The sequence below is a fragment of the Dermacentor silvarum genome, chromosome 10 (assembly GCF_013339745.2).
Source record: "Dermacentor silvarum isolate Dsil-2018 chromosome 10, BIME_Dsil_1.4, whole genome shotgun sequence".
NCBI classification, from domain to species: Eukaryota; Metazoa; Arthropoda; class Arachnida; order Ixodida; family Ixodidae; genus Dermacentor; species Dermacentor silvarum.
Genome location: NC_051163.1, coordinates 45,864,633 through 45,891,867, shown reverse-complemented (window position 1 = coordinate 45,891,867; position 27,235 = coordinate 45,864,633). Strand labels below are relative to the sequence as shown.

Here is a 27,235-nt window from a genome sequence, read left to right as displayed (position 1 = left end):
TGGCAGGTATGACACCCGCCTGCGTGCCTCTTTGAACGAAATATTTTCTTTGACTTTGATGGTGACGATTTCCTTTTCCTTCTTCCAGGATGGGCAGGACCGTGAATATGCGGCGTGCTCCCCATCACAGTTCAGGCAGTGGAGAGTGTTTTGACATGCTTCAGAAAGGTGTTCATTGGCACTGAATTTTGCACAAGTCTGACGGCCTCGGCAGTTCTGTGAACTGTGCCCGAATCGCTGGCACTTAAAACATCGGAGCGGGTTAGGCACGTATGGCCTGACACGGATCTTGACATACCCGGCCTCAATGGTCTCGGGTAGCACACTAGAACCAAAGGTAAGAATAACATGTTTCGTTTGAATTTCATTTCCATCGCGCCTCATCTTAATTCGCTTTACGTTAACCACGTTCTGTTCTTTGAGTCCTTCCAAAAGTTCTTCCTCAGTGAGCTCCATCATGTCATCGTCTGAGATTACACCACGGATGGTGTTCATGGTACGGTGTTGGGTGACCGTAACTGGGATTTGTCCGAAAGAGACTAGTTTAGGCAGCTTTTCATATTGTTTTTTGTCGCGGAGCTCCAAGAGGAGGTCACCGCTGGCCAACTTAGTTGCTTTGTAGCCTGGGCCTATAGCTTCTGTCATACATTTGGAAACGAGGAACGGTGAGATATTCCTCACAGTCTTCTCTGGTCTCTCACTGTGTACTACATGGTAGCGCGGGAAATTCTCTATTTGGTGGCCAAAAAACTTGAAGACATCTTCGGTGCGCCCCCGTTTCTGGGGGCGATCAGGGAGTTTGGGGAAAGCACGATCCATAGGTATATCTAAATTTCGGCAGAAACGCCAGCCGCCCACCATGGAGCCCAACAAGGGGACGCCGCAGGACATATAGGAAGCAAGTCATGCAGACGCCAACTGTACGTTCCCGCTATAACCAAATATGTACAGCCAAGGTTGGTTGTACCACACAAGGTTAACCCTCGCTGCCTGGAAAGTCGGAAGTAAATAGAAGAGAGGAGAAGACAGGAAAGATTGAAAGAAAGAGGGAAAGACGCAGATTGGAGAGGGGGACAGGAAGAGGCAACTACCGATTTCCCCCGGGTGGGTCAGCCCGGGGGTGCCGTCTACGTGAAGCCGAGGCCAAAGGGGTGTGTTGCCTCCGCCGAGGGGCCATAAAGGTCCAAGCACTCAGCATTGGCTCAACCCCCAGGATCCCCTTTTCCCCGGACACGGCTAAGCCACGCACGCTTAAGCGTGGGAAGGTCCAACCATCGTGTGCTCGGGTACGTGGTGACGCAACTCACCAAACGCCTGCTTGCGCAGACACCCCTGCGGGGAACGTCGCAAAATATTGTTACGGGGAATATTACAGAACATCATTCACGCTTTCACATTTATAGTTTTCTGCAAACTTGGCGCATACATCCTAGAAAATCAAAATTTGGCGTGTTTCATAAATATTCACTTCTGGCCATTCGTCACATTAAAAGAAGTTATGGATATTGCGTTGTTTCTGAAAGCGTACACAAATCCAATGGTACAGATGTACCAGTCAAGGATGAGGCTCCAACTTTTTGCACACAGAAAAGAACACAATCAGATGCGATGATATTGAACCAAACGATAAGCTTTCACACATATACGACATTGTTTCTTTCTCTGCAGGCACGAGCCACTTAGACACTGACTTCGTTAACAGAGGTTGATAGCTACATTAGCCCTATGCTTTTACTTTTTCCTCTTGTGTAGTCACCGCTCTACAAAAAGAAACATGTTGCGTTTCCATGCGTGGACACTGTGACTGTATAATCACCTATAAAATCTGTTTATATCTGTAAACGTGGAAACGGTTTTTGTTCTGTTTTACTTGTCTGTTTTATGTGGTCGTTGTCCACGTCTTTTTAAAAACTATGCAATGATCCATCATTGTGTAATGGGCGCCAGCAGAACGCAGAAGAGCATGGCACGCACAAGGACGCCCCTCGCAGCCGGACCATTTATTAAAACTACACAGACAAATTGTTCAAAACAGTCCTCATGCGCGCACTAAAACACAAATCACTTGCCTTCCAAAAGGTTTATCTCTTTGCGCACAAAGCAACAGTCGAGCAACAAAGTCACACAAGTTCTCTAAGATATGGTTGTCCATATCCTTCTGTAGTGTGCTCGTTGGCTCTCGGTACACCACGATGAATATGTAACAACTAGCCCAAGTTTCAGTTCTGATGCCATGTTCCTACATGACCAGACGATCTGTTGTGAAGTTTAGATATCATTAGGAATCTACAGATGCAGAAAAAAGCATGAGCTACAACAGCGTTCTCTTTCACCTTGTACTCGAGAAGCCTCCGCCATTTGGGAAGCAGGTAGTAGGCGGTGCCAAAGCCGACTCCGGTGAGAGTCGCGCCTCGGATAAGCAGGGCCACCAGCATGACGAAAGGCACAAGGACTGTCACGAACGCCACCTGCAGGGAGAAATAAAGAAGCCCCTGAGCTCCGCGTTGGAATAACCTTCCATTGTGAAATAGAACAGGCTTAATTAAAAATACCCCCTCAGTTGGAACTTTTGAAATAAAAGCTAAAGTTTTACGTTACACGCGTCTAAATGGCAAAAGGCAAGTAAAAATAAAGAAAATATTGCCACTGGAGTGCTTAGCAATCAACGAAAGGTTTTCTTGTGAACTGCCTACCACCTAATTTTGGTACGTAGCATTCATCTTGAGACTCCACAATCATAGTTGTCGGAAATGTGGCCACAGATTACTTGAAGACCATTTCAGTGCCACCCAAGGCAGGTGATACACAATCTATAGTCAGTCGGCTCCATAGATGCGACACAGAGGCCGTAATCTCAGCCTGATGCGACGCATAAACGTTTGCGAAAGATCAGAGTCATATTTATGTGGGGCATAAGGTCGTCGAATTATGTAAATAGCATACTGATACTAACTGAGAATGGTTATTCGATGTGATTAGCATAATTGTGCTACTTGACCCAATTCGGCGTGCTGCTGTTGCCTGCTAAATATCCTATGGAACAGTGGCCCGGCTCGCGCCACAAAAATGAATACTACATGTAAAATGGTTAGCTTATAGCCCGGTTAGTTACCACAGCTGCCCGATGCTCTACCCAGTAGACAATGGACGCACGCTGAGCAATCCTACATAACGCCTGCACCAACTTTAAACGTACGAGGCAGCACTTTGAGAAGCATGCCGTGTGAGCCACGTCGCGTGCTCAACAATTTTCTAATAGAAGTGACAACGCGCACAGTTCTAACTCACAATGTAAATTACGTTATTACGCCGGAGAAAGAAGAATGTGCAATAACGATGTAGTTCATTCGCATTTAGATATGCTGAACACAATTTTTACATGGCACGCGCGACAAAAAGCAGGCTGTGGTTGGGAGGGGCAGCGTTTAGTGAAGTTTTCTCTATGGCGCATGCGAACCAGTAGCAGCAGAAATGTCAGACTTCAGCAATACAATTTGTCGTAACGAAGCTAGAATGCTAATCAATCTAATGCCGACAGTAATCGTGACATGGGCCCTAACGGGTTTCATTTGTTTTGTTCAATATTAGATATTTACAGAAAACATTATGATTCCCGCAGGAATCATTGAACCAGAAAGGGTTTAGGACAATGCGGCATTAGCCAGTGATGCCTCCAGAAATTTTTCGGCGACAGCAATCACCCAATAGGCTAATAAGTACAGACGGAAATTCGCAAGGCGGAAGAAGTTTCATTGAAGAAAGAAAACTATACAATTATCCAATTACAATACACTATACAATTATCCACCCTGAAAGCTTTACACAGTTACAAAGGAAAATCGTGTGATTATCCAACAAGAAATAGTAACACATATCTAACAACTATGCGACAACTAACAACTAACTAACAAGGGAGCAAACAGATGGTGGGGCGAGAGCGATTGATAAAGACATCTCAAAGCGTGGTATCATTTAATAAGCAAATAAGTTTTCCGGAATCACAGGAGGTATAGTAGGTTTCGGCTTCACGCTGCCCCTCTAGTGGAGTATTGCATATTTTCCATTTAATTAAAGATATCAGTGTTTTTCTTGCAAATATCAGTTATTTGCCGTTTTGTTAGTGCTCTATATACCTGTAGTTGTGACTCAGTGTTTACTATATTTTTTATTAACTGTATGTGTAGGCTAGACTGACATCAGGGGTGATGCCCGATACACCTTCTCTCTTAAGAAAAGTGCATATCAGAAATAGGGTGGCTCCAACAAACACATTTTTGTTGGGCTGAATGTCAGGTTGCCAAACTCAACACAGTCCAACCACTGCGAAGTGTGCCGAGGCCCTGCGTTCCGGTCTTCCCGAAGTAAACCTGAATATGCGTAAAATTGTTGTCATTGGCGAAATGAAAAAAAAAGAACATTATTCACATCAATATGCCAACCTCACAGCTGATACATCAAAGACAGCGAAGCTGCAATAAGGAATTTCTTGGCATCCTTCGGATGTATTACTCGTCTGTTTGCCCGCTGCGTTGCTGCTGCTCTCGAACGCCTTCACGGCTGGCGGTTCTTCACCCCGTATTCTCAAAAGGATCCTTGACTCGAAGCTCTTCCTCCACCCCAACAAGGCAAGCACAGTGCCGCCACTCGATTGAAGACACTACGTTTCTCAAGATTCACCTTGGATTATCCATAAAGCGCAGCGACCGCTAATCACGAGAGGCAGTGCTGCCATCAACTTTCACCGCTCGAGGTGGCGTGTTCAGAGGAGGAACGTTCTAGAAAACGGGGGTAAGTCGCGGCTCTCAGCCCGAGCCGTCATAAAGAACAGCCATTCACGACCGCGCTCGAACGAAGCATCAACACTGATAATCAGCACTAAGCCGGCAGCTTTCACCACCGCAGCTGCAGAAACTCCAATCCGGCCTCAAGGTGAAGCAAGTAAATCGTCGCAACGTGGGACACAAACATTATTGATTAATCTAAAAAAAGGCAATAGAAAAACGCGCAAAGAAGTTGTTTAATTCACTGAGGTATACGAAATTTGTATTTTATAATCATTCACAAAAACGTTCGCAGCAAAACTTCAGGACTCGGGCTGTTGTTTGCCACGCGAAAACTAGTGTGGAGGTCGCCATAACAGCTTCCCTTGAAAAAAAATTTTTTTTTCGAGCTTAACAAAAAGGAAGTACTGTACTCTCGTTAGCGGACCGTTAGCGAATAATATACGGGAATCTCACTCGGCAACATGTGCACCGAGCTTAGCCAGATAAATTCTTTATTTCCCGCTGAAAGCGGTATAGCTAACTTTGATTAACTAATCATCGAATATGGTCAATGGCATGGCGAGAAAATTAGTGAAATCAAACCAATAAAATTACGTTTGCCTTTTCCCATGTCTTAATGGTACACCTGAAAGCGCATATCGCTCAGTCACTGCACGGTTGGGTCTATTTTTTTTCCTTTATCTTTTTGTTCTTGGGCCGCATCTGTGTTGGTAGTCATGAGTCTGCAGTGGCACTAAACTTCTCGACTACTTCAGTAAAATAAAAAATATGGATCCCGACTCGGAACAATTTCTCATGCATTTAAGATGATCGCTGTTGGACGAAAATTGTAGCCAGTTTCACAAATAGCATACGCTTACAGATATTTTTTATCCACCTTGTGCTGCGCTCGCAATTCACTATACACTGTGAAAATTTTAGCGATTGCCATAGAGTTACACTGTTCAGACTGCGTATTCATCCCGCAAAAATTTTGGTTATACAAATGCCGCTGCAGCTGCAAATTTTCACATTTGGCTAGGTGTATAAAATTCATGTCTGAAAGTACGTTTTAATGGACTTGATGGACTTGCCATCACATCACTACGGCTTGACAAGAGCCGAGTGGTCGCACCTTTCCGGATGACCGGATTCCTCTGGAGACGGCAACGAAGACAATAATCCAGGCTATCAGGAGTGCGACGAATATGTCGGCCTGGACACCACCAGGTTCATCGATTCCCGATGTAAGGCCCAGGAATCGCTTGCTGCGGTATATGCAATAAAATTACGTGCAGACGCAAAAGGGTCAGTTTCGCCAAAGGGCGAAGGCGAAGCATCGAACGCGATAGCAAAGCTCATCGTTGTACTACAGATTCTCGCACGGTCTACAAACAATGCCCAGAGACAACATGGGCGTGACCAATAGCAAGCGAGAGAAATGATTCTGGGCAACGGTGCCCTAACATATGCCAGGCGTATCACAAAGCTTCGCTGATGAGGAACGTCGGCAGCGCCGTTGCCGGCATCGCACTTGGTTGGTGCACGACGCGAGAGCGATAGAAAACCATCCGCACTAGGAGTACCGGGACGGTGCATCCATTTGGCATCATCGCTTTTGCAACCAAACGAACTGCGCGTCTCTGTAGAGCTCAAGAATATAAGCGTGGGTCGAGAACGCGCTTCGATGACAGCACAATGGCGGCGTTGCCAGCGTTTGCGCTTACGGCGGCGGCGTGAGTGCTCCTCGAGTGTCCATATTACTGCTATAGCAAAAATTATGCACCTTCTACGCACATCCTGAAATCTATGCGCTACAAAGCGTTCGTGAAGCGGGTAATTGAAACACTAGAAGTTTGCCCATTTCCATTGCTGCGTATTCGGCGTTAAGGAGAGTGGCGCATGCGCACGTGAGGGCGGCGTTAACAGACCGATGTTGAAGAGAGTCGAACGGCGCTCACTAAAAGAACTGCTCCATTGACGTCTCGTTGACGTCCTTGCACCCGTTGTACCTCGATTCGAACTCGTCTCGAGGCACCATGAAGACGGTGGAACCGTTTCTGATGGCGACGGCGTCTTTCTCGGTAGAGTTTATGCGCCGGAAAAGCGTTAGGAGAGATTCGTTGGCTTCCTTACAGGTCACCTGAATTTGAAAGAAAAGAGAGAGAGAGAGAGGAATTGAGCAGGAAACATAGCAAGATAATTGCGTAAGTCAACTGATAGTTACCAGATAGATGTGCTGAGATATGCTGCTGGGGAGATGTCGACTACCTTAACAACATGGTTAAAGGAACCTTGAATAAAAACCATTAAAAATAAGACTTACGAAATTGATGTTCGTTATTTCCCTGTATCAGATACATTCTCAAAACACAAAATGAAGCCTAGAGGTCCATTTCTTGAATTTTCCTCCCAAACCGCCGCGCTGCAACTTGAAGGTTCACGAAATCGATTTCAATCTGTTTTCTCATATTGGACCATTTTGGCAAAGTAAAGGCTCATAAAACTTCCCAAATACTGTCTTATGCTCTTTTATAACAGAATGTAGTCCATCTTTATTGAAGCTTACTAGCTCCGAGCAGGCGCCATCAATATATATGTGACGTCACGACAAGCTGGTGCGTAACTTCCCTACGACGTCACACCCCGTCTTTCGTTTTTGCCTTTTTCTTTTTGCATTACCGAGCCTCCTCATAAGGCGAGAGTGTTTTTTTTTATTGTAGAAAGGTAACTAATTAATACAGGTCAAAAATATTTTGTAATGAGAGTCTCTTTTATGTTGTCGTGTGGGTTTTGTGATGTATACGTGCATGTTTGAGTGCATTCATCAGATAATGCGACGGAACGAGCTACACTGGTGTACTGGTTTCAATACACCCACTCTAACCGGAACATAAGATATGCTGTGACCAGTGTCTGCTTCGCACCGAAACCAGGTAACAGAGTCCACGGGCCTGTTCAGAAACGCAGAAAGGCATATCACGATGGCCCGACACGCTCAGGAGACTCAATACCAGCGATGCCGTCCACTAAATGCCGTTCGCATGCCGTTCGCATGCCGTCCACATGCCGGCACCGCACATGTGCCGCTGCCACCAATATATATCCCGAACATAACCCGAATAGACCTCGTACCCACACACACGAACTGCAAAAGCCAAAATGAACTCGGAAAAGCACATTGCACCACAAGATCAAGAGGCGATACATCCATATCAGCACATACTGGGATCAAAGCGGCCCGCAATTCGATGGAGCTGCAGCACGTGTCTTCAAAGCTCATGCACTTGTTGAGCGAGAAGAACAAAACTAAACAGCTTAATTTTCAAGTAAATAATTTTATTCGGCGCTTTCGCCTGTTTTCGTTGCCGTCTGGGCTGGCGGTTGTCAATCGCGCGTGTCTTCGAAGTCCTCTGCGCCACACTTGTCGAGATGCGTCATTTCATCCTACCGGATCCCTACAGCTTCGCTATGGCTGCCTTCCACATTGCATGGGATCTGTATGACATTTAAGTGAATGGTCGGAGCAATATCTGGCGAAGCAAACGAGCAGGGAAGAAATCACAGATTAGCAGCCATTGGCATGTCAACTTTGTATCGCTGTCAGTGTTGCGCTGTCGTAATGCGACCGTCGTCGTAGTGATTCTCGACATTAATATGGTCATCATTTATCATCGACACCACACCGATGTCCTCATGCTGTCCTGCCGCTGGCGAAAACATATCGATGTTATTTTGTACCACCATCATCAAACACCACTGTCAACTTCAACAATATATTTCGAAAGTATTGATAGTAGTTTATTTGATTTGTTTGGTCTACGTGAACTATTCGCTTGCATTGAGAATCATCTTTGCTTCTTTCTGCCTCATATTTTTTGTTGTGTGAACCACATGGAGACAACAGGCAATGAAGATAATGAAAGCAAAGGGGAAACTAACGCTTGTGTTTATTTGCAATATGGAAATAGTAAGAAACAGGCACATGAAAGTGGACGAAACGCGACTTTGTGTAGGGGTGAGCCGAACCGCATCGTCCGCATTACACATCCAGTGCTTTACTATTAAGCAACCACTGCGGAAATTCTCCTCCTTCTCTCGATTGTTTTCCGTATTTGTTTACGCGTACAACATAAGCACTGGAAGCGTTATCCAGTGCTTCTCATGGCCATGGCGGCAAATGTGGAACAAAGTTTCAGTTACGAGCGTCACGTAGCACGCGAACATAGGACGAGGAAGCTGACCAATAATAGAGGGAGAGATTGTAGGAGTTGACAAGTTGACAAGGAAATTTATTTAGCCGTAGGCACGCGTACAACTATTGTATGAACGCAGAGTACAATATAAAGTACTGCACATCGTACTGACACAAACAAAACAAATGGGCAAACCAAAAATTAAATGGTGTCTGATTGACACAGGGGTTTGCCACACACAAAACCACTATGGCAGTGTCCATGCACAATCATAAATGTGAGCCTCGGATTCATGAATGACACCCGAGGCACACACAAGTACAGTCGCTACCACGGGGTAAGAAGGTAGGTGATCTGACGGCGACGCGAGGCGCGGCCACTTAGTGCGACTCTACGCACGCTGCTGCCGCAAGGGGCAGCACCTGTTCTGGGGGCCACTTTTTCGCTCGCTTTGCTGGCGTTTATATGGGCACGCGCGGCAGAGGTGCTTTCTTTCGATGCATATATGTCGTTCACCTGCTTAAAAGGGCTCTATTTGGTTCGAGGAGCGTCCCTGACATTCCGATTGACTCCGATGCGGCGAGCAGCGGCTACCTAGCAGCGGCAAGCGCAGCGCGCCGTCTGCTCGAGCAGACGACGCGTCTCTCTCATGTTGGAAATGATGGTATTTTGCCAGTAAGTGGCATGAAACTTTCTACCTGCTCAGGATTTGGCGTCTGAATAACGAAAAATTTCATATATTTAGGTCTGGGTGTTGAAATGCTGACGGAGGTCGTAACTTATCCACTGTTGTGCCGCTTCTCCAAGGCCTCCTGAACACGTGCTGCCCCTAGCGGCGGCGCTCACTTGCGGTCACACGAAGTGGCCGCTCTCTCGCCCCAGCGCGGGCGCGCCGTCAGAGCACCCATCTTCTTACACCATGGTCGCTACTCAGGCAAACAAAATTTGGGCATTATACTGGCTGTAGCAAAACTTTGCCTCGGGACATGGTTAGGTACCGCGTAGACCAGCGGCGAAGAAACTCGTTGAACAGCTGTTCTTCAAGATGACCCCATATTAGCACCCGTAGATTGCGCACTCTGGGGTACACTGCTCTATTTGGCTGCCGGGATCGTTCTGCATTGTTGCGGAAGCACCACAAAACGTAGCTAACGCTGTAGCAGACGAGACTCACAAACCGATCTCGCCACCGTGGTGCCCGCACGATGGATATTCTAAATAATCTTGCAACCAGCTTCCAGAAGGTGCGTGCTACAACGCACTCTTTTACTACATGTGTGTTGGTCTCTGTTTGTGCGCAATGTATGCATTTACAATTCGCTACCATATCCCTGCGTTCAAGCCTGTCTCTCGTAGGTAGAATGCCCCACTGATATTGCCAGTGAAAATCCTTCACTTTAGAAGGCAAATTAGGTGAAGAAACGGCTGTCCATGTTTTTGTAGTAGCTGTCCCTGGAAGCACAGCCGTCTCACACAACATTTCACAAAGCCTTGAAACTGGTGTCGTACGCCACTTTGTATTTTTTAGTTGCACAAGCTTGGCTTGTAAGCGCGCAGCAGCCGCATACTGCGGTGCTTGCGTTACCGCTGTCGGAAGCAAGTTGCCTGTACTTTGCGGCATAAGCGCTTGACGATAATGACCCAGCCAATGAAGGAGCAGTGGCCTACCTGGGTACTCATCATCATCCAGTAGGTCACATGTACTCTTAGCACACAGAAGCCTACCAAATGCTATTTAAGACGAACAAAACATACTACTATTGATTTCGGCAGCACGCATTCTCAGCAAGACCACTCTCTATCTTGTACAACCGCCGTTATTGATCCGGTTGCGCAGAATATTTGCGCATTACTATATCTTTATTGTTTTTCCAGCTGTCACTCACAGACAATAGTGACAAACTATTTCCCCTGCGGCGTGCGCCTGTAAATTACAGAACCGGTCTTACTGAAAAATGTATATTTTCAAACGCGTTTTGTGGAGCAGTTTTCGTACAATATGGAGCATGCGGCCGAGGGCCACTATTAGCCCAGGCAGGATATTGCATGCTCAGATCAGTACATACTATAGCGTTGTCGCGGCAAATTAGTTATGGTACATGCAATGCGCACGTCACCGCATGGTTAGCTGAACATTTGTTTCATGGGAAGTGCTTTTGTGCAATCGCAGAGTTACCACTTCCACGTTTAGCGTCTTAGGCAGACGCGTGCACTCTATGGCGAACCCCGTTGAAAGCGCTACGAAGGCATATCTAGAGGGCATCACCATTCACAATCGCTAATAGCCCCACAAAACGTGTGTAAGGCATAACTTGAAGCAGTCCGGTTTATATTATGAGTAGTGATCTTGAATACGGTCTTTCTGGACGCATTTGAAAACTATTTTTCTACTCGATGGAAAGTCCTGTCGAAAAAGAGGGTCGGGACTGTTCTGGTAGTTATTAGGCACTAACTACACTACTGTTTGTGCTGCTCAAAGCTTCATAGCCTCCGGGTATTTCAAAATCAACGAGCTCAAGCATATATTGTACGTATGTGCTCGACGCTTCCAGTCACACGTGTACACGCAAGTGAATCGCGGCAGCGTCAGTCCCGACCAAGATCTTCGAGCGTTGAGTAAGCGGGCGATATTTAAGAGATCACCACAAGAAGAAGACACGATGAATGTGGCAAAATGATCAGTGCTTATTTGGGCTAGCTGGTACATCTCGTTAAACAACAGCCTTAAACACCGCAGCAAGGGACTAAGTGAGGAAACCACCCGACACAATGCTGAGTCATATAGTTCTATTGCTTTGCTTTGCGCCGTGTCACGCTAGTTTAAATTGTTGTTAGTGAGGGGAAAGCTTGCAGGAATTGCTTAAAACTTGTTTACACACTGCCGAGTGCCGCACATTGTGTGGGCTGGATGTGGTAGTGTCCTAAAGCCCTTAGTTACCATAACGTCAGTGAACCTGTCGGCTGAAGCTATCAGTGAACCTATCAGTGAATCCTATCGGCTGTCCAGGCCAGCTAAGAGATAGCGTTGTCAAAGTTTCCTACTTTGAGCAAACTCTGCACACCAGGGTGATCTTTATAAAGTCTTCAAATAAAGATAACATTTCAAAGGTCTTGCGCGCCTTTAGACATCCTCTTTCAGTTGATATTTTGGTTTTAATGTAGCGCTTCTATGGGCTTCCGCGCCCTCGTACGTTGAAGAAATGTTTGACCCGGGACGATATTCTTGACAGAGTTCAATTCCTCCATATTGCCAATTCGCCATCTTAAACTTTTGATTTGCTCATAGTGCACCTATAACTAAGCTAGCTAACTGAGCCAACAACATTAAGGTTGGTTGAGAGGTGAGCATTTCAAAACAAGTGCCCTCTAAATGTCAGTAAGACTAAATCCGAATTGTTAAACCCACGAAATAAAAAGTTTGAACTGCCTCCCCTCCTTCACGTTAACCTAGAATTCGGGTCACACATTATGTTAAAACTCTAGGCGTTTATGTTTCCGAAATTTGACTTGGGGTGCCCTGTTGACTATTTAGCCAAAAAAAAACCTTTCGGAAACTCCAGGCCTTATGCGGCACCATTGCTGTGTTTTCCTGATATCAGTAAATCTAATGCTGTATAAAAGTTCGTTGTTTTCCTAAACCTTCACTTATACTAGTGTCGCCTGGGGAACAACTCATGCTAACGTTTCAATTTAGACACTTATTTAACTCATACTGCAAAATTATTCAGAAAATCACGTATAGTTATGAATGAACCCTGCCGCGGTGGCTCAGTCAGCTAAGGCGTTGCGCTGCTGAGCACGAGATCGCGGGATCAAATCCCGGCCGCGGCGGCCGCATTTCGATGGAGGAGAAATGCAAAAAAACGCCCGTGTGCTTGCGTTGTAGTGCACGTTAAAGAACCCCAGGTGGTCAAAATTAATCCTGAGCCCTCCACTATGGCGTGCCTCAATAATCAGAACTGGTTTTGGCACGTGAAACCCCAGAAAGAAGAAGAAAGTAGTTATGACTGAGTCGTTGTACAATTTCTGGCTCTGTCATTGTGTGGGCACAATGACAGAGTTCATTAGATATAACAAAGTCGCTTCATTGGGAAAGTTGGCTAGACTAGAAAGCAATGACATCAAGAATTATGCCAACAAACCCGAAAGCAATCACACTAATCGCTACAGGACCATCTACGGTAACTAAATGCTTCGTTTTCGGCTACCTACGTTATTGAATAGACTGTTGCTACGTGAGCGTCTTGATTTTACACGCAGTTTCGTATATAGAATTGTGGAATGTGTACCTGCAAGATTTGTATTTAAATAACCTTTCGTCTGCAATATTCATCGGGTATAGTTATCATTGGCAACTCAAGAAATTGATAAGGCAAATGAAAGATTTTTCATCACTCGTCATTTGAAATTGTCTTTTTTATAGTCTGATATCTTTTAAGCGTAGATGCGATGAATTTCGGAGTATAACTGCCATGTATTTCTTTTTGTTAGGATGCATATGAATAAGAAAAAAAGCTACCGAAGTCATGCGATTGAGGGAGCCAATACATCCGCAAAGCCACACCTTTTATGGCGTTTTCTGTGCGCCTCGGTAACTCTATGACATGATGCCGAATAAATTAAACTAAATCTTCGCCCACCCTGATTGGCTCAAAATGCCAACGTGGCCGAAAGCGACACTTTCCGGAATAGCATTTCCCATCGTGAGGACGCACCGGCTCGCCTGTCATGCTCGGTCCATTCATCACGTGACCAGTGAGATCGGCCCCATCCGGATCCACAGCCAGCCGTCTGCGTACAGCACTAGGGATTTCGTGTGGACACTCATCACTAGCGATTGAGTCATTTAATTTGTAAGCATTAGGCTAATGAATCCCGTTACTTACAAACGTCGATCCTTGAACGAAGCAGTACTTGTTCGCCCATTCTGAGTTGCACTGGGTCCAGGGCAGCACTTTCCACAGCGAGTAGTACACGTGGGTGAGCGCATAGCACGAAATGACGTTGTAGTAGATGCTCGTGAGGAACACAGCGTACATCAAGGCCATGGGCACACCTGCGCATAATACAGAGCATTTTCGGTGGTGCCAGCTGATGCTTGCGTATTTTTACATGGCTCAGAGAAATGCCGACGATCGAACAGTACGACTCTCATATGTCTATGGCCCTACAAGCTACAGAGATTGCCTATTTATTTGAACGTAAGAAAATATACAGAAAGTCAGCGGTAATGCCTAAACATGGGAGAAATTTTCCTTGCAACTTGCAAGGCTGCAGTGCGTTTAGTTTCCTGGTAGGTTTACATTCCTGGATGCATTTTTGTTTCTGAATTCTGTTTCTAACAAGCTGTACCGACTAAGATCTTCTGTTGGTAAAATATTCCATTCACTCTGTGAGACTGGTCCAAGTTACTTAGGAATAACTTCACTTTTGTCAGGTTAGAAACAAACACCAACGAAAACAAGCAATCACACAAACAGCAAATGGCATTTCGCACTAAATACAGGTATCGAGCGACTCCCCTATGTGCCTGGTAGTTAAGGCGGAAGTGACGAAAATATAACGTGTAACGTAACTTATGTAAGCATGTATTTCACTTACGAAAGAAATAAACTGAAACTGAAACGTGTAAAGTAGACAGCAGCTCTTTTTTTCTTATCCACTCGGGCTCACTCATTTTAGTCCATCAACTATTTTTCAAATTTGTAAAATCTATAAAACAAGTGTAAGTATATGTCTTTAACGTACTGTTAGATGTACCATTAATTACCGTTAATTGTTCTGCCACCAAGGTAATCAGTGAAATTTTGTTAATTAACTAACTACCTTTCGGTTCTACCCACCTCTTCAGGTAATCAAGCTGATGTGGAACGATTGCGTTCTGCCATAAAAAATTGCTTGTAAACAGCAAATATTTATTAAGTCTGTTATTATCGTGTAGCATATTTAAAGAAGCACCGGCATTTCAGGAAATGCTGCCACAATCAGATTCTTTAGGATTCAAAACGGTTATGTCACAGACCCTCCTAAGATTTGAACAAAACTGCGATATAATTGCTCTTCAAGGTGGTTTTTATTGTCTACTATTGTGATATGAACCTCAAAAACAATTTTTAAAATTGAAATAGCACGGTTAGATGCCAAAAACTTCGTCTCCATGTACGCGAACATCTTCTCGTCTTCTGCTGTTTGCTATGGTAAAAACGGCATTTTATCGCAGAGATGGAGATGGAAATACGTGTAGTACATTGCCATATTGCTGGCGCGTGCGGTATTTTTATGCAATTTCAGTGATTTTGAAAAGCAAATCAAGGTTGCTTTCGGCCGCCTGGGACAAAACAGAAGTCTAGATCAATTGAGTGTCAAATTTCTCGAAAGCGGATGACAAGAATATGAGTAAACCACTCCTTTACAGTTAGTTACACGTGCACCATACTTTACACTCAGAATGAATATTTTGCGCAATCACTTCCGAGTGAACTAATGAAAAATGTATAAGGTAACATGCAATGTATTGTAGAAGGGGTCTTAGGAGGACATGACACCTTCTCTGTAACTTTGCTTCGGAAATCATCACTCGGCTGGGAAGCGTGCGTATGTATGTATGTAGCACCCCTCTGGTCAAGAAACTTTCGCTTGCACTAAGGCTGATACCAATAGCGCACTGGATACGAAGACAAAGAGAATAGTAGACGCTACAACAAGTCTGTGTTTTATCTAAGTGCGCAATTCGCGTATACCAAAATTCTCTTTCGCCACCCAGACCACTTGACATGTGAAATTTGTGAAGCCTATAATTAGGGCTCTGTGTTTTCGGAGTTAGCTTTTTTTTGAAATTCGGAGGGATTGTTTCGGAGTTACTTTCTGGCGGAAATTCGGAGTTTATCGGAGTTTATTTCTCGTAAATCCTCAATTCTCCCAAATTCGGAGTTAAATTTTGTATTATCCTCAATACTCCAAAATCTTAGATGAAATGATATCATAACACACGAAGCGTATTTTTGTTGTCTGGAAGGTTTGAACGCACAAACACATATACACACAAGCACAAATACTTGAATACAAAAGACCTACGTTTGTGCGTATTACAACCTTAAAGCTTGTTGTAATAGACGCAATAATAGTTCACGAGGTTGCTGTCACTGACGGAAGCACTCTCCTTTCGATTGATGATTCTCAGCTTTGAAAATGCCCTTTCAATGTTTTGCGCTAGAAGACTCAGTGCGCCGCGAGAAAGCACTGGCCACTGTACAGTGTGAAGTCTCCAAAGCGACAGGTGTTCAACAATGTTACTGATTAATTAGCTCTGCTATTTCGCAATATAACTCATGAGTTGGCTCATGTCGTCAGTTTCAAGAAACACTAACTTAAAAATCGGAGCATACGTTTGGAACGCGCGGGGTAACTCAAACTTCACATTTAGATTAACAATTTGAACACTATACCAAAACGATTCACTGGTGTACTGGAGTGCATCGAAAAGGTTCGTCTCAACTGTCTGTCTCCACTTTTAAGCGACAGCAGCGTAGTATCCATGAAGGTCTGCGACAGTCGTGGAGCGGTCACACGTCTCTCGCTCCGTGCGCGACAAGCCCTTTGTTATATGTGCGATGGGTGTGGTCTACGAGATACTGTTGACGTGAGGTAAACTTTACATCGGTCAAACCGGCCGATGTATCAATGACTGCTTAGAACATGCGCTTTCGATAGAGAACGAAACAGGGTCATATTGGCCGTTAAAATCGGGGTTTGTCGGATAAATCCAAATTGTCATATATTTTACCGGCGAGATCTTATCGGATTTTTTCAGATTTATCCGAAAACACGGGGACCTAGCTAAAATGTGCAAAAAGTGGGACCAAGTTGTGTCAGCCATCTCTGAGTACGCAAGTCGGTGATAGTCAACTGCCACACTGCTGTCGTTGTTTTGTCACTCCTCTCGTTTTTCTCGCATTTTGTGTTTACTGATGTTACCATGATCTCTTGTCATGTTGTTTCGATGTCTTGGAGGCAACCTCGCAGTTGAGGTATATTAACTCGTTTCTTCAATAAATTTTCCTGCCTTGTGTTTATGCCAGCCTTCGTCTTCGTTTTCAAAGCGCTGTTGGTATTTGCCATGAAGCAATACCTAATTTTCGTAATTTTCTATCGATTTGTCCTCTTAATATATTGTTCACATCATTTATAAAAATTTTAAGGGAGCGACACATCCCACCAAGACCACTGCGTTCATTTCCCGGTAAGTTCATGAGAGCTTTTAGGAGAAAGCTTTAGCTTGGGCAAACTCCTATTCCCTTTCCAGCAACATGTTAAACCCGAGAATGCTGTCAGACAGATGTTGAACAAGTTTGAAGACATTTTTATTTTGCACTTGTTGTTTAAAAGAGGAAGCTGCGTTCTGCCGACAGCAATAAACCGTTTTTAATTCATGGATGTAATTTTTTACAGAAATTTCCGAATATGGGTAAACAACAAAAATTCGTTCCAATTTACTAGTCTGTGTCAAGGACACAAACATCAGTGCTCTAAGAAGCAGCTGTTAGAACGTCGGAAGCAGGCGAATATGATGTGCACGTTTATAATTTGCGTGCAATTACACAGTTTAAGAGAGTTCTGCAAATGTCCCACTCACGAGTTAGTGGTATATATCCGAGTAGTGCAAAGTACATAAATTTTGGCCGTTTTTGATGCTTCAACAGGTGCAGTTTACAAAATTACGCTAGCGCGTTTGTTGCTCAGCCACATATTTGTGAAGCTCATGCTCTATTCTTTTAAAGTGAGAGTTTGAGAAATTTTTGACGAGTCTAATAGCTAAATAAAAAATTTCGGACCACTTTACTTTCTGAACTAAAGTAGGTTACCGCAGAAACTGAGAGCTTCATTCAATTTTTCGCCGTCGACGCACCCATCGCTCCTGACGGAGCCATGCAGGGTTGTCAAACAGGTCATCGAAGCATAAAGTTTACTCACTAGGAGCTTACGAATGCAGGATCTGCTAAGGGGTTGCGAGGTAAGTATATAACGTGATTAGACGCATTTGAGTGTTGATGCGACGGCAAGAGCAGCGTATATGAAGGCGTCTGTTGCTTCAAAGAAGGGCAGTCTACGGCAATGGCAAGTGCGTGACGTCTGGCGCTGACGCAGCTCAAAAGGTGCCGATATCTCTGGAACTGTATGGTGGCGCCATTTGGTATTGCGTAGCGTGGGTTTGCCATGTTTCGCCGTAGGGGTGAAGGCTGGCAATAACGTTCCACTGCAGTGAGGCCACGAACTGCCAGTGCGTGACCATGGCCAAGGCCTTCATCCCTTAATATCGACAACCAATCAAAAGAACGCCGAGATAACGCTCGAACTGTGTTTTCACGGTGCACGATAAAGCCTACTACGACACCAGTCCCTTCCGGTGAAGGGGGAAAATTGGTGCCAAAAGGCTATTGATTCGGCCTGACGTGGGCAGGCCAGGTGCCGTCATGCAAGTGATGACCTAATGCCCACTGCATCTGTGCAACGTAAGGTCACGGGAGACTTCAAATAAATAAATAGAAATGTATGATTCTGCGGTAAAAACAGACTACTATCAAAGTCGGTAAATCGTAACTTATTTTGTCGTGAAAAATAAGCGAACCTTCTACGTTTTTTGTAGTAGTTGCAGAGCAAGTATATTTCTGTGTTCTCATTTATTTAGATGGGAGCTGTAGAAGAGAAGCTTCCTTTTGGGAAGCATGCGGTGAAAACATCCTGTTGTCCTTACACTGAGCAAGCGGCAGGCAGGCGAAGGATTTGATGGTTGAGGAGCTGCAGAACTGTCCCAAAATGAGCTCCAAGAAGTACATGGGACGTCCAAGCACCATGAGCAGAAGCACGTACGGCACCAGGAACGCAGCTGCATAAGCGTCAAAGAACAGGCCCGCAGTTGGGAAACAAAACAGCACAAAACAGTGGTGATATGTTGACCGATATGATTGGAGGGGGTCACGAAGTGCAACAGTTAGATCAAATCAGACTACTAAAGTATTCCTATCGCTACTGAAATAAATTAAACAGGCACTCCAGGAGCCCTTGCAGCGTCACCGTGGCCGTGCTGTTCCATATGCGATGACGCATGCGCGGCCTGCGCACCACGTGATGGAGGTCACGTGATCTGTTGCAGGTCCGAGGGCGAATATGCGAGGGCGTGCTACCTTGCGCACACACAGAGCTCCAGGCCGCATGTTTTGTGGAGCTTCAGATGTGCGGTACAATGAAAACCGTTAAGCAGCAGCCGATTGTGCATAACTTACATGTTCTTTGCTGCAACTATAGCCGACGCTTCCAATGGAGCATACGTGAAGCAGGGTTGTTACTGAAGCACGGTTTTTACTTACATAGACAAAGCGTAAATGCTTTGTCTATGCGTTAATATCATTTTTCTCGGTAAAAAAAAGGTAAAGATGTGGAGAGTGAGCAGCTTCTTCAGGCAATTATTTAATCAATAAATTTTCAGTGCACATTATTATTGGCTATAATCATTTCAAATTGCCTTCCGAAAAGCTTGTGTTTATTCAACGTATAATCATAAGTTTGCGTGCATCTCCAAGGTGTTTATCCTTAATTACATATTTCACATTTCTTTAGGTGCCACATTGGAAGCGAACTCAAATAGATGTTCTAGTATTTAATTGACCTGGGAAGATTTTAGGAACTATCACTTATCTGGCACATGAACTGTAAGTACGAGCTGCGCATCTACTTTTATGACCTTAACTAATGGTAAAAAAGGTGTAACAATGTTTTAAAGCCGAGATGCACTTCTTTATAGCGTAGCAATTGTATCTCGGATAATACAAATAACTAACAATGCCTCGCGTTTTTTCTAGCTTTCTCGTGGGAGTACGTACCAAGGTACAGTCCACTTTCCCAAGGAGGTCTGCCATCATTTACTAGTATTTTAGCAGGTGATCAGCTGTGTTAACGTTGAAATTCTGCATACGTTGCTGCACGATGTACTCAGCAACTGTTTACAAAATACCAGCGTCATTCGCCATACTTCGAATAAATAAAGCGCTTCCAAATTGGGCACCGCTTATATATATATATATATATATATATATATATATATATATTTGCAATGGAATGTGCGTGTGCCTGCGTGTGCGTGTGCCTCGATGCTGACGTTATCAAAACGTAACACGTTTAAAATCCTCATGTGCATTTTGTAGGATATCATATGATCAATGGGATTCTATATAGCGAAGCAAGATTTGCATAATACTTCCTTGCGAACACGCCATGATTGCTTAGTGGCTATGGCGTTTGGCTGCTAAGCACGTGGTCCCGGAATAAAATCTCAGCCACGGTGGCCGCATTTCGGTGTGGGCAAAATCCGAAACTACCCACGTACTTAGATTTAGGCCCACGTTAAGGAATCCCAGGTGGTCCAAATTATTCCGGAGTCCCCCACTACAGCGTGCCTCATACTCCGATCGTTATATTGCACGTAATACCTCATAACTTGATTTTAACATTGCCTTGCTATCAGCAGTTAGAAATTTCTTGGTTCCGTGCATCCCTATCGTCTTAGGAAAAGCCAGTTACTCTATGCGGCTATAAGTGCTTTCACCTGCACCACCACAATCATTTTACATGATGGCTTCAAGGCGGTAAACAGTCTCCATAGGTGTATATTTGGCATCACTTTTACTAAGGACGAAACTGCTTTTAATATCATGGAGGGAAACTTGTACTGACAATTGGCAGTTAACAATACGGGGAGACGACAATCGAAACGCAATGGGCGCCAAATATGTTGCTGCGCCGCAGAAGGGACCCCACGACACATACAAGGCGACACGTTTTATCGTGAAGGAGCCAGAGCCAGTTCAGTCAACTCTACTGGCAAAGAAGGGCCACATGTTATCGTGAAGGAGCCAGAGCTAGTTCTAGTCAACTCTACTGGCAAAGAAGGGCCACTTTGCATATTGAAGGAAGCACTGTTTGTTACCGTAGAAAAACAGCGGACACACTGGGGCGTCGGTTTCCATTTTTTGAGTGCGTGCTTTTTTTTTTTTTTTTTTTTTTTTACAGCGAAGCTCTTAAGGGCTCAGTCTCCGATGGTCATGTCGGCGTATAGAAAAAAATCTCATTGGCCGTATGCTGAATGTGCGATTGAAAGCGCGCGTGGAATGCGCCCTTTCACGGGGAGCGAACGCACGGCGGAGAGCAAACGCTACTTCTTCCGTCGCGCGAAAGGCCAGGGGGGGGGGGGGTACGGAAGGGAGGGAGGGGAGGGGACGTTTAGCTGCGGCACCAAATGCATATTTATATAAAACGCTTAACCTTGCACTCGGCCGTGCAACGCTGGAAACAGCGAAGCTGGGCGATCGAAGCCCAGCATTTTCCGGAAGTGCGCGCGAACTTTTCATCTTATTACTCATGATGATGATCATTTCTTTTCGCGCATCTCGCACTTACGGCCGTCACTGCGCGTTGCATAGCGCAGCTTGCAACATCGACACCGCGTTGCAATGCCGACACTGCGTTCCAGGAGACTCGCTCCGTGCATGCGTCTCTCTCTCTCTCTCTCTCGCTCTCATAGCGCGCAAAACCTCTTCACCTCGCAGAGCACGAGCGTACGAACGTGCCAGCTTTGGACGAAGACGACGACGCTCGAACGCAATCATATAGTTCGCATAAATGCGTGCTCTGCAGTCGTGGCTGTATAGCCTCGTGGTAACATTTACCAAACAACATGATTGCAGTCACATCAAAAGTCTCTTCATGCGTTAGTTCTTTGAACTCGGGTGTTGATAAATTAGTGAATTTTGCACCTGAGACAATAAAGAAAAACAAGTATAGCCTAATGGTTACGACACTCGCTTTGGGTTCGAATCCCGCCTCGGCAAGAAAGTTTATTTCCTTTCTTGGTAGTTTCTTGCTACGCCCTACAAATTACGGCTGGCTTAAACAGCTTCGCTGTTAAAACGCTTCGAAGCGAGAAGGTGGTAAAGACTTCTGACCACGACCTACTCAAATACTGACCTGGTCAGCTGGCGGCTCTCTATGGAGCCGCCTGCGCCAGTTCTCGTTCCAGACTTCGCCGCTAAGGGGGCGCTCGAGTTAACCCTCCTGAGCATCGACGTGCAATGGTTACAGCACTCGCGGGCGCGCTGTACAAGTGCTTCATTCACGCAACGTGCTCAAATTTAAGCATATTGTGATTTATTGTTATGCTTGTGATAGTGAGAACTATCTTTATAGTACTATAAAGCTGGCGCTGAATGTTTTCATGTTGCTAGATTTGTTCGGGACCCTTTAACAAATATTTTGGGTCCCGGAATGTGTCTAATTGGTGCATTGTACTGTTCAAGAAAGTCTACAATCTGCAATAAAATTCCAAGGCACAGTGGGGAAGTCCGGGCACCGTCAATTTCGCAATCTTCTAAACTCTCAATGAAGACTAGTGGTGCAGTAATCAGTGGTGATCAGTGGTGATTTGCGACGCGCATAATGTATACGGCCGAGGACAGTTTATTTACTGTATAAAATTCGACTGTATAACGTACGTGCTTGCATCTCGTTCCACTTCCTTTTCGCTGATTACATGCGGCTCGCTTTTGGATAGAATTATTGAAAGCAGTGCATCTTGCCTTCAGTCTTTGTCATATTCTGGCCTAAAACCATCTCAAGTGAAGTAAAGGCTATATGCTTCCAATCTGAACTTGATTGTGGGGATGTCAGGCCGTTAAAAGAGGCGAATAAATAATGAAAATGAACGCGATAAGCCACCAACGGTAATACAGTTTTTTTTTTCTACGGCACAATTTATGTGCACAAATGTTTGTTTCAAAAAGATTCCTTAGAACCCTTGCCTCGCATGCTCGCGATGCAAATTTGATACCGGTGGCAAAGGTATTCGGGAAATGCCACTAAGTGACAATAAATGTACGGGCACATCTCTTTAATCATAGAACACCTAGGTATAACAATTTAAGGCATGTAGCTGCATTTTTGGCACACCGCCAAATAACACTAGGACAGCCTCACCTTTTCTAGAAACTGCATGCCTTGATGAATTTTTTTCACCCAGGTGCGTAAATCAGGAACTCAATGTAAGGCGCACGCCAGGCGTCTTACTTTGCCGTGAGTTACACAAAGTCACGTAGCAGTGCGGCATTATTGTTGATTTCATCAATCAACGTACTTTTGCTCATTTTCTTAGTCGTATAAAGTGCATACCCAAGCAAACATCGCGGCTTGGCTGCGAGCAGACGATAGCAAAAGTGCGGCGCAGATGAGGTAACTAGTAGCGCCATAAGGCTCGTATTGGCAGAAATATGAGCTAGAATAGGCGCGCTGGAGTTCTGCTCGCTGGTCAGGTCAGTAGTACAGTAGGTCATGCTTCTGACGCTGCTTGACCACTGTCCCGTTCTGACCTCGTTGAAAACTTCCCAACCGCCGCCAGAGGCACCGGCAACAGTCGCCAACGCCGCGCGCGTTCGGTGCGAACGCGGCAAAACGACGACGACGTCGACAACAGTTCTGCGCGTTGCTGGTGCTGCTACATGTCCAAGTTTGTCCAAGTTTATACAGCTGATAAAACTACTATCCTTACTCTGTATAGCTCTCTACTAATTTTCTATCGCAGCTGATAAATCACCTTTCGGGTGAAACTGCGACAATTTTCTTTTATAGGTTACATCAGCACCTCGGTCAAGGAATTGTGGCACGAAGGAACCAACTTAACTATCGTCAACGGAGCCGAAACATCAAGTATTATGCCTGTGTATTGTCTGAAGGAAACACTGTTCTAGGCCTTCTTTTCTGGATGATGTTTTTGAATGCAATTTTAAGAATGCGTCGCAGGCTCGGGAATTAAGAGTAGACCTGCAAGCATTTGACGCAAAGAGTCAGTCTTTTATCTAACTGTGCACTGGACGCTTAGCAGTAAACAATGTGTGAAGCAAAAAATATTGCTTTCGTGTAAGGCCTGTGCCTCCACCTCGGTGTCTCTTTCCACGTCACGAATGTGTCACCATTGGACAGTCAGTTCAGTCTCTTGCTGAAATGCGACGTGGTAAAAGAAATTTTACATGTTTCGAGTTCTTTTCGGTAATTTAAAGCGAAGCTTTCTATGTCTCACTGATTCGTCCGTGTATGTATGTGTGTATGTATGTATGTATGTATGTATGTATGTATGTATGTATGTATGTATGTATGTATGTATGTATGTATGTATGTATGTATGTATGTATGTATGTATGTATGTATGTATGTATGTATGTATGTATGTATGTATGTATGTATGTATGTGTTTATGTACTCAAACCTCGTTATAACGTACCGGGATATAACGAAGTAAATGAAATTCCCCTTGAAATCTCCATAGAGAACCACGCATTTGAATCCTCGTTGTAACGAAGTAAAACTAACCTGCCAATGAATATAACGAACTATATTAGTCTACCAAAAAAAAAAACCCGACCACGGTGCGTGAAGTATTACGCGGAGTTCGACACTCGTTCGGCGCGGCTGTTTTAAAGCTCTCGCGCCGACCTCACGGTCATGCGCATCCACGCAACGCGCGGCCGAGCGATCCATCCTCCTCGTTCAACCAGCAGGGCAAAACGAGCGGGCGAGCGGGTGGTCCACGTGACGGCCGTGAGAAGCGGCCAAGCGGCGCAGCGCCGCAGCAGCAGCTAAGCAGCAGCGAGCGAAGTGACCTTCGTACTGTCTATCGCTTCAACGCAAGCTGATCGCCGCGAACGCGTGGCACGCACAAAGCTGCGAGCCGCCGACGCATCTACACTGCCTAGACTCTGCCCCCAACGCAGATCGCTTTCAAGATACGGGCCGCGCTGGCAGCGCGCGGCGGCGCAGTACTCAGTTGATGCCAACGCCGCGCGCGCGCGCACTTTTTCCATGTCACAGTAAAGTCCCTTGATAAATTATCAAGGGGCTTTACGTCTCAGATCGCTTTCAAGATACGGCACCGGAGTAACCCCCCACCCTCTCCCCTCCGTGCATCGCGGGCGACAGAAGCAGCGCGCTTCCGCCCCGCCTTTCTGCTGCGCGCGTGCGATATTGAACCGCAATCATCGACTGACCCTCGCACAGCACACGGCGCGCGGTGACGCCTTCATCGCCGTTGAACTTTATACGGAACCAAAAAAAAATGTTTGGGCTCCAACTTGTCATAGACACCGGCTTTAGGTAGCGAATACGGATTTCTAAGGATATGATTTCGCTAGTGGAAACCAAAACTACGTCACAGGTTTTGCTCCCGGCACTTTGGGCGGCCAATCCCATCGTCAAGCCACCAAGCCAAGCGACATGAAAAGTCACTAGGCCGCTTGGGCCGGCGCGGGGCGGCAGTTCGCAACGCATGATGCGGGAAAGGTCTCACAGTTGCGACGCAACAGCGGGGTTCCCCGTGCATTGGGTCCTATGGGAGCCGTGCCGGGACTGGCCGAAAGCAACGTAACAGCCGGGAAAACGTTGCACCCGGGAACGTGGCAGCGGGGTTCTACTGTAGTTGTGCATCCAACTGAGCATACATTGCCGAAAAGTGTTGTAATTGATATAACGAAATAATGGATATAACGAAATAATTACGGCTTCCCTTCAACTTCGTTATAACGAGGTTTTAGTGTATGTACGTATGTATACATACGTACATACATACATACATGACACATACAAGTGTCTCAGTGTATGTATCCATCCATCCATCCATCCATCCATCCATCCATCCATCCATCCATCCATCCATCCATCCATCCAACAAACAAACAAACAAACAAACAAACAAACAACAAACAAACAAACAAACAAACACACACACACAAACAAACACAAACAAACAACAAACAAACAAACAACAACAAACATACATACATACATACATACATACATACATACATACATACATACATACATACATACATACATACATACATACATACATACATACATACATACATACATACATACATACATACATACACCCGTGAGCAAAAGTATACGGACCAGGAGTTGCGCGATAAAGACGACTTTTTTCCTCTGCCTGTGAACGCAACTTGAAATTGAGGACTGCAGTCCAAACTTGCCATTGCGAACTTTTCAGTGTACCCATTATTTCCAGTTTATGGCTGTTAATTACGAAGAAATTCAGTTTTTTCGGCGACCCCGTGGTCCGTATACTTTTGCTCACGGGTGTACATAAAATGTTGCTGCAATCCACCATGCATAATATGTTCGTTCAGACGATGTAGAGCTTCAATATCATATTTTTGCACAGCAACTACCACGGACAATAATTCATAATTGAAAATTAATCACCTTAGCAAGAGTTTTTTTTAATAGAATTAACTTTATTTCTCGCCCAAACGAGGGGTGAGTGGGACTAAAGGCACAAAGGCCTGACAGAGGTCCCAGCCCCCACAGTGTGACACAAGAATACAGAATAATTAACTCACTTTTCACAGAGGTGATGGCAATGTCCCTCTTTGCAAATGCGTCATCACTGCACATCTGTGAAACAATACGCAATCCTTCACGTACCTCCTCCGTTCTGGTAGGTGAGGTACGGGAACCTCCAGATGTTTCCCAGGCCGAGGGAAAGAGCAACGCACGAGAAAATGAACTCCGCGTGGCAGCTCCATTTGTCCCGCTGCTCGGCAACTGCTTCCATGATGCCCCTGCGATCGCAAGTAGAGAATTCTCGTGGTTTCGCGTAAGACAAACAACCTGTATAAGCAATACGACTGTCACCTTGAAGAGGTCGAACAGCTGGCAAACAACATGGGTAGCCTCCGACTGGAGCCATCGTTTAGACAAAGGGAGTCGGCTTCAACGGGCACCAAAGTCCTCGCTCCCGATCCTCGAGTCCCGACACGTCCCCTTGGCGAAACGTTTGCTCAGTTCTGGAGCTTCCTTTGTTGGGCCCTTGTAAATCACTTTGTTTGCGTTCCTTTGAATCTCCTTTCTTAAGTGCACCTTGGTGGTCGAAGTAGGTTTTATAGAATTTGGCAAGATTTGTACCACGAGCCTAGACATATAGTCTTTGGTCTTGTTATGAATGTGTGGGAAGCTCTCCTTCACCTTGCTGGTTGAGGGAATGATGGTTTTGTACTGCTGAGTGCGTTGTCGCGAGTTTATTTCTTGGTGGCATGGGCTCTCGAAGGGTCTGTGTTGCTATTGAAAACCAGACATTTCGGTCGACCGCTGAATGACGAACACCTTGACGCGCTCCTGTCTTGAGTTAAGCCTCTGAAACTCCCACCTCTGCATACTTATTAA

At 45.2% G+C, this 27,235-nt stretch overlaps 1 protein-coding gene across 1 annotated transcript in view; it reads right to left on the bottom strand.

Annotated features, from left to right (window-relative positions):
* The window catches only part of LOC119431502 (sodium- and chloride-dependent glycine transporter 2-like), a 31,456-nt gene extending 4,828 nt beyond the window's left edge, over positions 1–26,628 (bottom strand). The window contains exons 1-6 of the mRNA XM_037698983.2: positions 26,498–26,628; positions 18,711–18,842; positions 13,846–14,015; positions 6,725–6,906; positions 5,899–6,031; positions 2,334–2,468 (exon numbers count right to left, since the gene is read on the bottom strand). Of these exons, the coding sequence (XP_037554911.2) occupies positions 2,334–2,468; positions 5,899–6,031; positions 6,725–6,906; positions 13,846–14,015; positions 18,711–18,842; positions 26,498–26,627 (882 nt within the window). The 5' untranslated portion in view covers position 26,628. The remainder of the gene's footprint in view (positions 1–2,333; positions 2,469–5,898; positions 6,032–6,724; positions 6,907–13,845; positions 14,016–18,710; positions 18,843–26,497) is intronic.
* Between the last annotated feature and the right edge of the window lie 607 nt (positions 26,629–27,235).